A 15,180-nucleotide genomic window follows, 5' to 3' on the forward strand; every position below is an offset into this window, starting at 1 on the left:
GTATACGGGCCAAAACCCTAGCCCCCTGCCGCCGCGATTCCCTATTCCCCTCTTCAATTTCTCGTCGCCGATGAGAAATCCGCCACCCCTGCCTACCGACCTGCGACGATGTGGAGCTCTGGCCGGTGCGGTGGCAGAGAAGACCCGGAGCGCAGGCGTTGCGTCACCTCCGACGCGGCGCACAAGCGCGCCCCCAAGTGCTACACCAAGTACGGGCTCCCGGTGCCCTCCTCCACCACGAGACGGAGGAGTACGACCTCCGCCATGTGCGGCGCTCCGGCGTTGGGAGCTCATCCGGCGCGGGGAGCCACATGGCGCCGCGAGCAGGAAGAGCAAGACAAGAAGTACATCGACCTTGTCTCCTCCTCCGACGACGAGTGAGCGCCGCCGCACCCGGAGAGCTTTGGTGAGCTCCAATTTTGCCTAGATTAGGGTACGGCAGCATCGGAATGTAAAAAATACTTTCCAAATGTAGATATGATCAAACTATGCATGTAGTATGTGTTCTTCAATTTCGCCCGGGAATGCTTTCTTTTAAAATTTACATGTTCGGCCGCACAAGAATTCGCCCCTCAAATCTCTGATCTCTCGGCCCTTCTCCGTGATTTAAGGGTCGCGGTTTTAAGGGGTCGGCTAGAGATGCTCTTAGCAATCAGTTTGATGGCTAAAACAGCAAACTCAGAATAGATGCTCTTAGCAATCAGTTAGATGCCTAAAACAGCAAACTCAGAATCTCAAACTGCAGAGCATAAACCATGCCCATGGCCCTGCCAAACTAATACGAACGGATACTCAAAGCAAACACAGGCCACAAAACTCAGAAAGCTCTTGTTCAAACACAGGCCACACAGGGACACTTCATTTTTCGTGTTTCGAGTTCCTTGGCCTGTAAACATTTCTTTCGTGAATTTTTTACAAATACAACGCCAAAACTGTGTTTCGCAAAAGAAAGAAAAACGCCATACTGTCTGGTGGTACAGCAGGAGCAACACTTGCCGCTGAATCCAATCGCTTCATGTACAGAATCTCAAGTGTGCCCGTCGGCCGTCGTATCATCTGATATGCAGCACAACCTTACAGATAACAAAACCCTCAACTGGTGTCACTGGCAGTTTAGTGGCCAGAAATCTCGTCACCAAAACCATGCTGGCATGACAGCAAAACAAATAAGTGAATCGTATCTTCTGCGCTTCCTGATCATAGCCCAAAACTATGAAAGCCGTCTCATGTGCGCATAATGGAGGAGTTTCACATTACAAAGGAACAACATAAGGCAGAGCAACTACATCAGCAGAATCGATCAGCTGTGCTTCAGCCCAGACCTGGGGTGCTTCTGCGGCCTCAAACATCGTTGTTTTCTGGTGAACACGGTCTCCAGAAAACAACCAGTCTTGATCAATGTACTCTGAGCGGTCGTCAGCCGCTGGTACGGAGTACACTTGGCTCAGATACTTGGTATCAGGGTGAGCTGGTGCCAGAGAGACTTCACTGCTGCCATAGCTGGATGGAGAGACTGCAGAATTGTGTTCCTCTAGGTAGAGGAGTCCGGTCATGCCATTTTTGGTGCAGTCCTTGCTATCTTCAAGCCTGCCTGCCTCACGAGGATTTGTGCCCACTGGTAATGTAGGTGCAGTTCCGTGAGAATGCTTCAAGATTTCCCCATTCACACAAAGATGATTTGCAGGAGACGTCCTTGGCATCTTAGTCAATGGCATACTATGATGATCTGCCAACATTATGCAAGTGAGCCTAAAATAAAATCAAAACCATAGCTAGAAGGCTATCTAAATCTAAGCGTATGCTTCCAAGGAGTACACACACATATAAAATCAGCCCCACGATAACGAGTAAAGAAACTCACCATGTAGAGAACTGTTAGCGTTTAAGCCTTTCCTTTTCTTGACATCATCAGAAGTGAACTTGTTCCCATTAAGATGAGCCAAGTACATTAGATCATGAATATAGTTGTTGCTTGCCCCATCTCCGTCAAGCTCTCTGTGTTTCTGCTCATCTATAGCACTTCTTTTCTCCCTCGTTTTGCCTTCATTACCATCTTTAGCCTTTCTTTTCTTTACATTGCAATCTCTATCTCTGTCTTTAACAACCTTCTGATTTACACCATGCCTTTTATCTCCATCTTTAACACTCTTCTGATGATTAGCTTTTGCCTCCTTAATCTTTGCACTCCCTTGATCTGCTCCACTTTTGCCTCTTGCCGATTGCTTATCCATCCCGAAATGAAAATTGTCGGCATTCCCTTTTTTATTCTCTGCCATCCACTTGGTGCTCACGCTGTCACTTTTTCCATATGCAGAATGAGAAGAACCATCTGGATGTTGGTCCACTTGTTCAGTTCTCTGCGCAACATTTGCACTCGGTGTAATTCTGCACTTCTGTTGAGAGGCTGTGGTAGTAACAAATATACCTTTAGAGCTATCCTGTTGCAGGCGCACTCCACTACTACCATGTATTCTGGTAGAACGTTTTTCAGCTGACCCAAGTTGAAGGCTCGTACCACTCAAGATTCTAGTTTTATTCTTTCCCTTTTCACTGGCATGATTGTGCTGAGCAATTTGCCTGGATTTCCCATTCACTCTACTGATAGAAGTTCTTTCCTTCTCTTTAGAACCTACAACACCAAAGGACTCGATGCTTCGAGGAAGCAACTTGCCAGTATTACTCCTGGTGTGGTTTGCATGACCTTCTTGGCCTGTGATTTGGGTAGCCAAGTCATCTTTATGTTTGCTATATTTGACTGCTTCATTATGCACTAATTGTTTGGGTCTTCTATTGTCAAGATCATCCTTCTTCTGGGTTCCCAGTTCCAAATTTTGTCTTTTGTCTTTATCTCTTTCTTTCTTCCCTCTCCTATCTTTGTGCTTCTCTCTTTTGTGTTTCTTCTTGTGCTTATCTTTCCTATAACCACGATCCTTTTCTTTTCTTTCTCTTTTGCCCACATCCGTGTTTTCCTTTTTGTGCTTCTTTGCCTTGTGATTTTCCTGAAAAAAGTTGCCACAGATTAATTGTTAATAACAGTAAATGTAGAAATGGTGCCACAGGTTGAATATTAATACAATTAAACAAGCAAAATAAAGATAAAAGAGTACATATTCAATACAAATCATAATAAAATCAAGACCTCACTGCGGTTTTCTATCAAACACCATCATGTTACTTGCACAGATAATCAGCCATATATGTTACACCAAGCTTGATGATCGAGGATATATTGCATTGATCTAAGCCAGGATTTAAGTTCTGTGTGGACGAATAATTCTAGAGATGGATCACAAGGAAAGCATACTTCAAGTAGACCAACGTCTCCAAGAAAACATTTACACTTTATACCCATGTACTCTAGGTAATACAAGAATAGTAGGAACGTGCAGTAATAGTTAGTACAAAGCATTATAAGATAGTAAAAAGTGGATATCCAAGTCTTGCCATATTAACAGGGTAGCCATTCTCATAGTAGTAGAGGCTAGAGAAACAATTTCAGCAAGGGCAACATGAAATTTGAACATATAGGTATTTTGTAGATCACGGTATAAAGATTATTTAGTGAATATCTTAATGATCCAGCATAACTGAAGCATATGAACTATCGTGAGGATAGGCTGTCCTTCTAAGGCAGGAAATAGTGTTGCTCTAAAAAATAACTACCCATCCCAAATTCCCAACCTAGATTACAAAGGGGCAAATATAAAGAGAAATACTGTAGGGCTTGTCTTTTCCTGTTTTATGTTTTGTGACAGTAAAAGGAACATGTCTGCTAGCAATAAAAAATATATAGGCTTTTCTAATCTTTAAATAAGCAAATGTTCTCCCCCTCTTTATAATTAATTAAGCCTCGAACATTTTGCAAATACGTGAGCTAGTTCCATAGTATCATGGAATGCTATATAAGTTGCTTCACTATATACGAATTTATGGCCACCTTCCTTGTGAGCAAAGAACAAGAAAATAATCTAAATATTGTAGCTGTGACTCCTGCTAGATACAGACAATATTTCAAAAACACGGCACACAAAAATGGCAAACAGTCTCTACACAAGAAAATAACCTCACTGACAAGAATATATCAACATCGACGCTCTATTTGCAACAGATGAAGATGATTCAGTGTATGTTAATCCGCAAACAGCAGGACAGGTCCCTTCTCATTTCAGGCATGTTCATCATCTCACCGACTGCATAGTTAGTCTAGCACCGCCTAGTTGTGTGAAGCATAAAGTGCAGCCTTATTTGCAAGTGATTTTAAAGGTAAAAGCATGAACCTTCTTTAGCAGATCCTTATGCTCACTCCTGGGCTTTGCCTCATACCCGGGAGGCGGGAATGGGAAGCACCGAGACATTGTGTGACGCAAAGCAATCGAACAAGCTCTCCAGATTCTTTCGCATGCACCATATCCAGCTGCAGCAACCCTGCAAAGCTGGATTTGCGCGATTCCACCACACACAGACTGGTTCCTCAGACAAACCAACTCCCGATTATGCTTCTGCTTGCAGCGATTGAGCAACTGCTCCCAAAAACCACCAAGAACCTGCTCCGGCGAGCACGACCAGACCACTCTAAGCTCTGATCGGCAAGCAAGATAAGGCTAATCTACTCTCTAACTGGAGCGAAATCCAAGTGGTAGCGAGAATAGTAAAGTACAGTCCTCTTCCATCTGCTCACTCCCCAGGCCTTACTCCCCACCACCGATCCCCAACCACAGCCACAGCAAGTGGAAGGACAACCCCGGGCCGGCTCCGCGATCTGAAGCACCAGTCTGGCCGTACGTCGCAGCAGTGGCGCCGGAGACGCCGCGCATCAACCCCGAACGGGACACGACCCAGCCGCCCTGGACACCGCAGAAGAAGCCTCCGGTGACTCCACGGCGGCTCCACAGAAATTCCTCGGTCAAGATGTGACGGGAAGCCGCGATGCGAGGATCGCAGCCCCGGTAGACGTGGATTCTCGCGCGAACAACGGCGGGATCCCAGCGGTGGAGCGCTCAATCCGAGCGAATTCCTTCCGGCCGCCGCACGCGGTAGGACTCGTGCGGATATTTTGCCAGGAGGAAGAGGAATGGAGCGTGGGCTGTATCCTCTTCCGTCCTCCTCTTGCTAGCTTGCTTCGCCGCACCGAAGATCCCCAAAGCAGCAGTATGGATAGTGAGGTTCACTTCCGATTGCGTAACGAGGCCATGTGTGGTGGCAGGCGTCTTTGGGCAACAAGTGTATTCATTCTTTTTTCAGTAATTTTTTATCAATACTAGTTTATTCCAATAAGATAGAGTTAGAGAATCTCCAGCCGCGCCCCCAACAAGCCTCCTCAAGGCCTTTTTTTATCGCCGGCGTCGAGAAATCAGCCAGTCGCGTCCCCAGAAACCCATTTTTCGTTGATTAGGACCGAATTTACCGCTGGCAGACCCAGGCCGAACCCGGCACGCTGGGGCGCCCGGGGGCGCTGGGGAAACAATTTTGGCGTGAAAGTGCATTATATCGACTAGAGGGGGGGTGAATAGGCGATTTTTATGAATTTTTCACTGAGGAATTTGCGGGTGAGGAAATTCCTTAGCGAAGAACTACTTGCAGCGGAATAAGTACTCAAGAATAAGCATAGCAGAACATAGGCATGGTCATGATGATGAAATAAAGACAAACACAGAGTAAAGAAAGCGTAAATACATGATAGCACAGGATGAAGACAAACAAACTGAAGAAATTGAAATGAGGAAATTGAGAAAGTCTTCTATCAAAGTCTTCAAACACAGATATGACAAGCACACAACATAGTAATGAGGAAATGAAAGAGTTGAGGAAAATAGAACCAGTAAGCTTGGTGAAGACAATGATTTAGTAGACCAGTTCCAACTGCTGTCTCAGTTGTACATCTGGTTGGAGCGGCTAGATATTTAAACCTGAGGACACATAGTTCCGGACACACAGTCCTCACCGTATTCTCCTTGAACTCTTGGATGCTCTAGACCATGACGCCTAACCGTCTGGAAGTCTTCAGGTGACTTCCGAACCTTCACAAACTCGGTCACTCGGCGATCCACAATTCCTCTTGGATGCTCTAGACCATGACGCCTAACCGTCTGGAAGAAGCACAGTCTTCAAAGGTAACAAGCGTCGGATCCACACAGGATCAATCTCTTCAGTGATGCTCAATCACTTTGGGTTTGTAGGTGTTTGGGTTTAGGTTTTCCTCACTTGATGATTTTCGCTCAAAGTCCTCGGAAGATGGGATGCTCTCAAATGACAAGTGTCAGTTTTTCTTGGAGCAGCCAACCAGCTAGTGGTTGTAGGGGGCGGCTATTTATAGCCTAGGGAGCAGCCCGGCATGATAAGACATAAATGCCCTTAAATGATATGACCGTTAGGTGGGTAGATATTTTGGGACAGCTGGCGCATAGCACAGCAATGGTCGGAAATTTGAGTATCAAATTCCTCAGGGCTATCATGTTCCTCACTGTGTAGGCAATACGCACTGGTGAATTCCTAACTCCTCAGTCAGAACAAATTCCTTAGAGACCAGAAGAACTTCGTCTCTGTCACTGAAAAATATGACTGAACTGTATGAGATTTCCAATGGCTTCACTCGAAAGGATTGGTAGGTGTAGGATTTTGAGTTGAGCATCACATAGAAATTTTTTCTTAGTATTTCCTCGACCCCCTTTAACAGTACGGTGTTTCCTATGACTCAAGAAAGAGAAAATGAAACTACGAAAACAAAAGTCTTCACGCTTCATGTTCCTCAAATGAATACCAAGTCTTCAAGGTCACACCAATTTCTTCGCTTCCAAAGTCTTCAGAAAGTCTTCAGAAATCCAAAGTCTTCAGTCGAAGAACTTCATTTTTAGGGGTCGACTTTCACTGTAAATATCAAACTCCTCATAGACTTATAGACCCGTGTACACTCATAAACACATTAGTCCCTTAACCTATAAGTCTTCAATACACCAAAATCACTAAGGGGCACTAGATGCACTTACAATCTCCCCCTTTTTGGTGATTGATGACAATATAGGTTAAGTTTTCAACGGGGATAAACCTATGAAGTGTAAATACTGATATTGAGGAATTTGATTGCAAGATATAGAAGAACTCCCCCTGAAGATGTGCATAGTGAGGAATTTTCTTTTGAAGCAACGCACACTTGAGGAGTTCAATCATGGAGATCTCCCCCTATATCTTGTAATTCATACACGCATTTGACATAATATATGAAGAATTTGAAATGCATGATGAAATATGATGACTGATGTAATTCAGCATGCGTGCAATAACATTAACGAGGAATAAGCATGCAGAAGAAACAGCAAAAGTATCAGGACACCATAGAGTTTAAGTTTACAACTCGATCCAACAAAGTCATCAAAAGAACGAGAGTTGTAACTTAGGAAAAAAACGCCAATATAATAGACCCGCTTGAAGACTAACTCAAATTTCTCCCCCTTTGTCATCAAATGACCAAAAGGTTCGAAAATGAGGACTAACGCCCCTGAAGAAATATCAAGTTGACGAAGGAGCGTCAGCGTTGTCGGGGTCGTTTGTTGTAGTAGGGCCTGCTGCAGTGTCGTTCAAGTCTTCATGTTCATCAGTGTCACGTGATGAAGAATAGGAGCTGGCCACCAAGGAAGGACCTTCTTGTACTTCTTCGGAGGAGGTGCAGCCCAGTCAAGATCTTCCTTGAGACCCATTTTCTTCAGATCTTCTTCACCATATATGTGCGACAGAACAGCCCAGGTGCGGTTGAGGGTTTCATGAAGGTAGTAGTGGTTTTTCTTCACTGCATTGTGGGTAGCAGTCATGTTGTGAAGAATTGAACCAAACTGACGTTTGACCCATTTATGATTGCGATCAACCTTCTGGTGAAGACTGAGGAGAAGCTCACGGTCAGTCATCACCCTGGGTGCTGTGCCTTGAGGATTTTGCTTGGGTGCGTTGGCGGCAAAGTCATGGGTGGCAGAGTCATCATTGGTGGAGTAGGATGCAGCCTTACGAAATTGATCATCCAATGGACGAATGCCTTCATCAATTACAGCAGTAGCCTTGCCCTTTTCATCAGCTGAGGAAAATGTCCGTTTGAGGACTTCAATCGGGGGCAAGTAGCTGCAATGGTTCAGTGTATCAGCTTTGTAGTTGAGTGAAGACCTTGTTCTGATGAATCTTATAATCCACGGAGCATAAGGCTTCAACTCAAATGGTGACATTGCGACATGGGCCAGAGTCCTCATGAAGAAATCATGGAAGTTGACAGGAACGCCATGAATGAGATTGAAAAGCAGATTCTTCATGATGCCAACGACTTCTTCTTCATTCGAGTCGTGGCCCTTGATAGGACTCAATGTCTTCGTCAGAATGCGATAGACAGTCCGAGACACATATAACAATTCCTTCACAAGGAATTTTGTTCTTGGGGCCTGACCTGGCTTCAAAGGCTTCATCAGCACTTGCATATAGTGATTTGTAAGCTCAGGTTCATTGTAGATGCAACAAGTACCTTCAAGGGGCGGACTGAGAGGCAAAGCACGAAGCAATTCAGTAGCCGGTGCTTTTTAGTGAGTATTTTCAGACATCCAGTCCAGCACCCATGAATTCACGTCTTCAGAGTTGCCGGTGATGTGTAGAGTTGCATAAAATTGAAGAATTAGCTCTTCATTCCAATCACATATGTCAGTGCAGAAATTTAACAGTCCAGCGTCATAGAGAACACTGAGGACTGGCCCGAAGCATGGCAGAGATTCCATATCCACGTGAGGAATGTGCTCATGATCGAAGACTTTGTCTTTGTTGAACAGCAATGAGGAATAAAAATTTGCCTGGCTGGCAGTCCAGAAACGCCTCTTCCTAATGCGAGCAGAGTCATAGGGGTTGTAATCAGTGAAGAATACGTGCTCGCCGAAGAAATCATTAGCCTTGAATTTTTGCTTCCTTGAGAATGGATCCTTTGGCTTGGGCAGAGGAGTGTCAGTCAGTTGCATGATGACTTCAGGAATCGCAATCTCAGGTTCTTCAGGCTGAGGAATTTCGGTTTCCTCTTCAGTGGTAGCCTGGTTCTTGAATTCTTCAGTTTCATTTTCTTCAGCACTAGCGGTTGGAATGTCTTCATGAGCTTCATCAGATCCCATTTGAACTATAGTGACTGGGGACTGAGGAATTTGCTGCAGTGGAGTGAAGAGTGGAGAATTGGGGTGCTGACTTTCCCAAAAGTCATCATTCATCACTGGTGTGGTACAACCAATGTCCACATCTTCATCTTCAATTTCTTCAACGCCAGCCTCTTCAGCAGTAAACTGAGGCATTGGCGAGGAAACTGTGGGGGTTGAAGGGATTTTATCCACTTCAATTTCTTCATCCATCTGCTCAGTCGAAGCAGCAGAAGGATTTTATTTATCAGATCCGCTAGGGATCACATATTCTTCATCAAAAGGGATGATTTCCTTTGATGGCATGGAGGAAACTGGAACAGCATCAGTTGGATTAGCAAACGAGCTTGTCAATTTCTTCATCTTCTTCGGAGCTGAAGAATCTGAAGGAGCTGAAGCTTTCCTTTTCTTCACTGCTGCACGCTTGCAGCCTTGGTCTTCTTCACATCTGATGCAGATGGAAGGATTGGAGTTGGAGTAGGCGCAGGAGGAGCAGAGGAATGTGGTTGATTTTCTTCAGGCACAACTGATGCAGTTGCCCTGACCTCTTCATTTTCTTCAGGCGCACCCCTAGTGGGTGCCCTGGCAGTTTCATCAGTGGCTGGAATGCAGTCATCAGCCCTGGAACTCACATTTTCTTCAGCAGCCTGATTGTCATCAGCGGTGCTGGCATGTTCTTCAGTTGGCTGAGCAGATGCTTCAGCCTGAGGAATTTCTTGTTGCGATGGGGCTGCAACATTTGAGGTGAATATCTTTGTCAGTTTGACAAACCTGACCTTGGCTCCTTTCCAATCAGCGTAGTAAGCATTGAAATCATCGTTGAGGACTTTGATTTCAGACTGGATCTTCACAAGTTCATCAGTTGTCATAGAGACAACGTTGTTCTTTAGGAATTTCTCCTTCCTGTACTGTGCTTTCTTGAGCTGCCTGGCCTTCTCAAATTTCCATTTCTCTTCTTGGATGAAGGCAGTCAACATATGACTTTGACCAGGAGTCAGCTTGAAGTCAGGCATAGGAGTGTTTGGGTCCTTGTGCCAGAGATCAATGTAATCGAGGATCAACTTTGGATCCAAAAGCAAAGGCACATTTGTGCCCTTGGCTCTAGCGGCCCTGACTTGCCTGTCTCTGATGATTTCAGCAAGTTCTTCATCAGCAGCTTCGCCTTCTTCAGACGGCACTTGGAAGGTGACCTGCCTCTTGTGAGGACTTGGGCGAGAGCCTCGTCCAGCAGTGGTCTTAGTCTTCAGCAGAGAGGGTCCTGTTGAAGAATTTGGTGCAGCTGAGGAACTAGATGAAGCTCCTGAGGCAATAGAGATGCATGTAGTCCTTTGGCACGTGGCAAGATGCACAGGTGCTGAGGATTTTGTCAGAGCAGCTGAGGACTTTGGAGGAGCAGGAGCAGCGTGAGGAATTGGCCGTGAGGGCTTAGCTGAGAAAATTGGCCGTGAGGGCATTGAAGAAGAGGCACTTGGCTTGTGCGCAGGCTTCTTTGCCATGGATTTCTTCGGCCTTACAAAGACCTCAGCAGCAGCAGCAGTGGAATCTTCGTTGAATTTCTTCACTGCATCTTTTGCCTGTTTGGTCAGCTTGGCCTGGCGCTTGGCCCATTCTTCAGGAAACTCCTCACCGCGTTTGATGCTAGTGGGATCTGCTTCTTGGCCAGGTGCCAATGGTGGTCTTGAGCATGGAGGAGTAACAACGAATTTCTTCATGTACTTTGGTGTCACATATCTGTACTCCCTCCACTATCTTGCCTATCTCCTCTCAATCTTCTGAATGCGCACCTTGCGCTGATTTTTATCTTCCTCAGGGGGTGTGCAGTACCCAGCATAGATGTCCTCAGGGATTTCAAAAGCAGTGTTGACCTCAGGCCTCTTTCCTCCTTTCTGTGGCTTCTTTCCATCAGCCATTTTCTTCAGTTGAGGAATTTGAACAATTGAACTCTGTGAAGAAGTATGCAACTATTCTTCGAGGAACGCTGCAAATGAGTTAAGTTGATGAGAACCTAGTGATTCAGCAGCGGATATGAGTACCTATAAACAAAGTATAGTTGCGAGGAATTTGGAGAGGTCATATGCGTTCTCAGAAGGTTTTTCAAAAAGAACAAGTTTGAGGAATTTGACCAGATGAGTCTTGAAGAATTTCACTAAGCGTTCTTTGTCTTAGGTTCCAGAGTTGTATAGATCGAAGATCCACACAATTGAGGAATCTTGAAGAAAAATGATGCTTAGAGAAACGAATCAAGAACAGATGACATGTGAGGTGTTCAGTGTGTGAAGAATTTGAAGAATAAACACCTTTTGAGGATTTTGCAGAAATCATTTGAATCAAAGAGGGCAGTAAAAGTAACTTTTAATTACCCTGAACGAAGAACACGACGAACTGTGAGGTGGAGAAGTGAAGTTCGTCTGTGCAGATCTTCCACGCCCTAACTCGGCGGAGGAAGACGGCTACGGCGGCGGCGGGGTGAAGATTTCCGCGGTCGGTGCGAGTACGACGACGACGAGGTCGAGGCAGTGAAGCTCTTCTTCACCGGCGACGATGAAGTAGCGGCGGCGCTAGGGTTTGAGAAGCTTGAACTGGAGAGAGGTCGAGCGAAGTAAAGTAAGTGAGGAAGGGGAGAGGGGGCATTTATATCCACGGTGAAAAACGGTTCGCCCGAAGAAATTTAACGAACGTGCCCCAAACCCTTCTCATTCGCTTGACATGTGTCACTCACGTACTGAGAAGTGGAGATCGTGGGTGAATAGATAAGTATTTCGTGGGATGCGGAACGGTTTGAGCGGCAAAGCCGAAAATTTGGATAAGATAAGTTTTAATGTTCCGTTCGCAAATTCTTCAGCTGACAAGGACACGGTAAAGATTTTGAACGAGTTTCAAATAGAACGCACACGAAGAATTTGTGAATAGAATGGGTTGAGTATAACATAGAGGGGGAAGGGTCCGATCACATTCACTCAGCAGAAAAAACCAACTTGAAGAATTAGCCATAAGTGAATGCTGTAGAGGACATAAACTCATATATATATATATATATATATATATATATATATATATATATATATATATATATATATATAGCCAATGAAGAAAAACGACGGAAACAGTGAAGATTTGCAAAGTTGAAGAATTTGAACAACTGAGGAATTTCAAAAAACTGAGAAAAAACTCAATTGAAGATTTTCAGCTTTTTTGTGGTGGCGTGACCCACCGTATAAGAATGATGATTTCAGACACCGCGTACAATTGTCGTAGGGTTCTGAGAATCAAATTCTTCGTTAATTTCTTCACACTTAGAGTGTTATTCTTCATTGATTGAAGAAAAACGTTTCTTCATGTGTTGCATATCTAAGTCATCAATTTTGCATAAGTGTTAGGATGAGTGTCCTTTTCAAAGAACATTCGAAGATTCTAGGATATTTAGCTCACACCGCAACTTGCTAAATCTTTTCTCATCCAAGGGCTTTGTGAAGATATCGGCTAGCTGTTCTTCAGTCTTCACATGCTCAATAGAAATGTCGCCCTTCAACACATGATCGCGAAGAAAATGATGACGAATCTGAATGTGCTTTGTCTTCGAGTGCTGAACTGGGTTGTGAGCAATCTTGATGGCACTCTCACTGTCACAGAAGAGAGGCACATTCTTCACGTTGACGCCATAGTCCTTGAGAGTTTGCTTCATCCACAACAATTGAGCACAGCAAGAGCCAGCAGCAATGTACTCAGCTTCAGCAGTAGACAGTGATACGCAGTTCTGTTTCTTCGAGGACCAATAGACCAAGGATCGTCCGAGGAAATGACATGTACCAGATGTTGACTTGTAGTCCACACGATCACCAGCATAGTCAGAGTCAGAATGTCCAATGAGAGCAAAAGCCGAGCCCTTGAGGTACCATAATCCAAGTGTTGGTGTGTGAGCTAGATATCGAAGAATATGTTTCACAGCCTTATGGTGTGATTCCTTCGGTGTAGCTTGAAATCGGGCACACATGCAAACACTAAGCATAATATCTGGCCTGGATGCACATAAATACAATAAAGAACCAATCATGGAGTGGTATACCTTTTGATCGAAGTCAATACCATTTTCATCAGTGCACAGATGGCCATTTGTGGGCATCGGAATTTTGACGCCTTTGCAATCTTGCATGCCGAATTTCCTCAGTACATCCTTGAGGTATTTCTCCTGAGATATGAATATGCCATTGTGCTGTTGACGAATTTGAAGACCTAAGAAGAATTTCAACTCTCCCATCATAGACATTTGATATTCTTCACTCATCATATAGGCAAATTCATCACTATAACGTTGGTCAGTACAGCCAAAGATGATATCATCAACATATATTTGGCACACAAACAATTCATCATCATATGATTTAGTGAATAGTGTAGGATCGAGTGAACCGGGTTTGAAGCCTTTCTTGATGAGGAATTCCTTCAAAGTATCATACCACGCCCAAGGGGCCTGCTTGAGGCCATAGAGGGCCTTATTTAGTCTGAAGACTTTGTCAGGATGCTTAGGATCTTCAAAACCTGGGGGTTGAGCAACATATACTTCTTCCTCAAGCTTACCATTGAGGAATGCACTTTTCACATCCATTTGATATAAAGTGATATCATGATGGTTAGCATAAGCAAGCAATATGCGAATAGCTTCAAGTCTAGTAACAGGTGCAAAAGTTTCATCGAAATCAATTCCTTCAACCTGTGTGTAGCCTTGAGCTACTAGCCGTGCCTTATTCCTCACCACAAGGCCATTTTCATCTTGCTTGTTGCGGTAGATCCACTTTGTGCCAATGATATTGTGTTTGCGAGGATCTGGACGATTGACCAGTTCCCAAACGTTGTTGAGCTCGAACTGATGTAATTCTTCTTGCATGGCCTGAATCCACTCAGGCTCCAGAAATGCTTCATCTACCTTAGTGGGCTCTGTGATAGAGACAAAAGCATAGTGCCCACAAAAGTTAGATAAATGTGAAGCTTTTGAGCGTGTGAGAGGACCTGGTGCTTTAATGTCATCGATGATCTTCTCAACTTGCACTTCTTTTGCAACGCGAGGATGAGTTGGTTGTCGTCGAGGAATTTGATCAGCATTTTCTTCAGCACCATTTTCTTCAGGATTTTCTTCAGGTGCATTAGCTTGACGTTCTTAATGTTCTGGAATGAATTCTTCAGCAGATTCTTCGGGAGGAATGACATCCTCAGTAGCCTTGAACTTGATGGATTCTTCAGGTGCTGGTTCATCTAATACAGAAGGTAGGTGCTCTCTTTGCGAGCCATTAGTTTCATCGAACCGCACATCTACAGTTTCAACAACCTTGTGAAGAACGTTGTTGAAGACTCTGTAGGTGTGCGAGTCCTTTCCGTAACCAAGCATAAAACCTTCATGTGCTTTCGGTGCAAATTTAGCATTGTGATGAGGATCTCTAATCCAACATTTAGCACCGAAGACTTTGAAATAACTCACATTGGGTGTCTTGTCAGTGAGGAGTTCATAGGCAGTCTTCTTGAAGAATTTGTGAAGATATACCATGTTGATGATGTGGCACGCAGTATAAATTGCCTCAATCCAGAAGTGACGAGGCGTCTTGTACTCATCAAGCATAGTGCGAGCCATCTCAACAAGAGTTCTGTTCTTGTGCTCCACGACGCCATTCTGCTGAGGAGTGTAAGGAGCAGATAACTCATGAGTAATACCAAGTTCATCAAGATAGTCATCAAGACCAGAATTCTTGAACTCAGTTCCATTGTCACTTCTGATGTGCTTGATCTTCACACCGAAGTTGGTTGAAGCCCTCGAGGAAAATCGTTTGAAGACTTCCTGCACTTCATGTTTGTAAGTAACAATGTGTACCCATGTGTAACGAGAGTAATCATCAACAATAACAAAGCCATAGAGAGATGCATCATTTGTGACTGCTGAGTAATGGTTAGGACTGAAGAGATCCATATGAAGCAATTCAAATGGTCGAGTAGTGGTCATGATAGTCTTCGCTGGATGCATAGCCTTGGTCATCTTTCTAGCTTCACAAGCTCC

The 15,180-nt window shown here is 44.4% G+C and overlaps 1 protein-coding gene across 1 annotated transcript; it reads right to left on the reverse strand.

Moving 5' to 3' along the window:
• Nucleotides 1-1,171: 1,171 nt before the first annotated feature.
• On the reverse strand, nucleotides 1,172-5,189 carry LOC123164767 (glutamic acid-rich protein). The gene is made up of 3 exons (XM_044582325.1): nucleotides 4,278-5,189; nucleotides 1,862-2,999; nucleotides 1,172-1,726 (listed from the first exon to the last, which is right to left on the reverse strand). The coding sequence occupies exons 1-3, from the start codon at nucleotides 4,353-4,355 to the stop codon at nucleotides 1,254-1,256; spliced, it is 1,689 nt and encodes a 562-aa protein (XP_044438260.1). The 5' UTR covers nucleotides 4,356-5,189; the 3' UTR covers nucleotides 1,172-1,253.
• Between the last annotated feature and the right edge of the window lie 9,991 nt (nucleotides 5,190-15,180).

Source organism: Triticum aestivum, chromosome 7D (assembly GCF_018294505.1).
Source record: "Triticum aestivum cultivar Chinese Spring chromosome 7D, IWGSC CS RefSeq v2.1, whole genome shotgun sequence".
NCBI lineage: Eukaryota > Viridiplantae > Streptophyta > Magnoliopsida > Poales > Poaceae > Triticum > Triticum aestivum.

What these genes read in the sequence shown, in the direction of transcription:
- LOC123164767 (XM_044582325.1), bottom strand. Translation starts at nt 4,355, where the DNA reads ATGTCTCGGTGCTTCCCATTCCCGCCTCCCGGGTATGAGGCAAAGCCC. An exon ending in ATAAGGATCTGCTAAAGAAG is followed by an intron (nt 3,000 to 4,277) that starts GTTCATGCTTTT and finishes AACTTTTTTCAG; the next exon opens with GAAAATCACAAGGCAAAGAA. An exon ending in CGCTAACAGTTCTCTACATG is followed by an intron (nt 1,727 to 1,861) that starts GTGAGTTTCTTT and finishes TAATGTTGGCAG; the next exon opens with ATCATCATAGTATGCCATTG.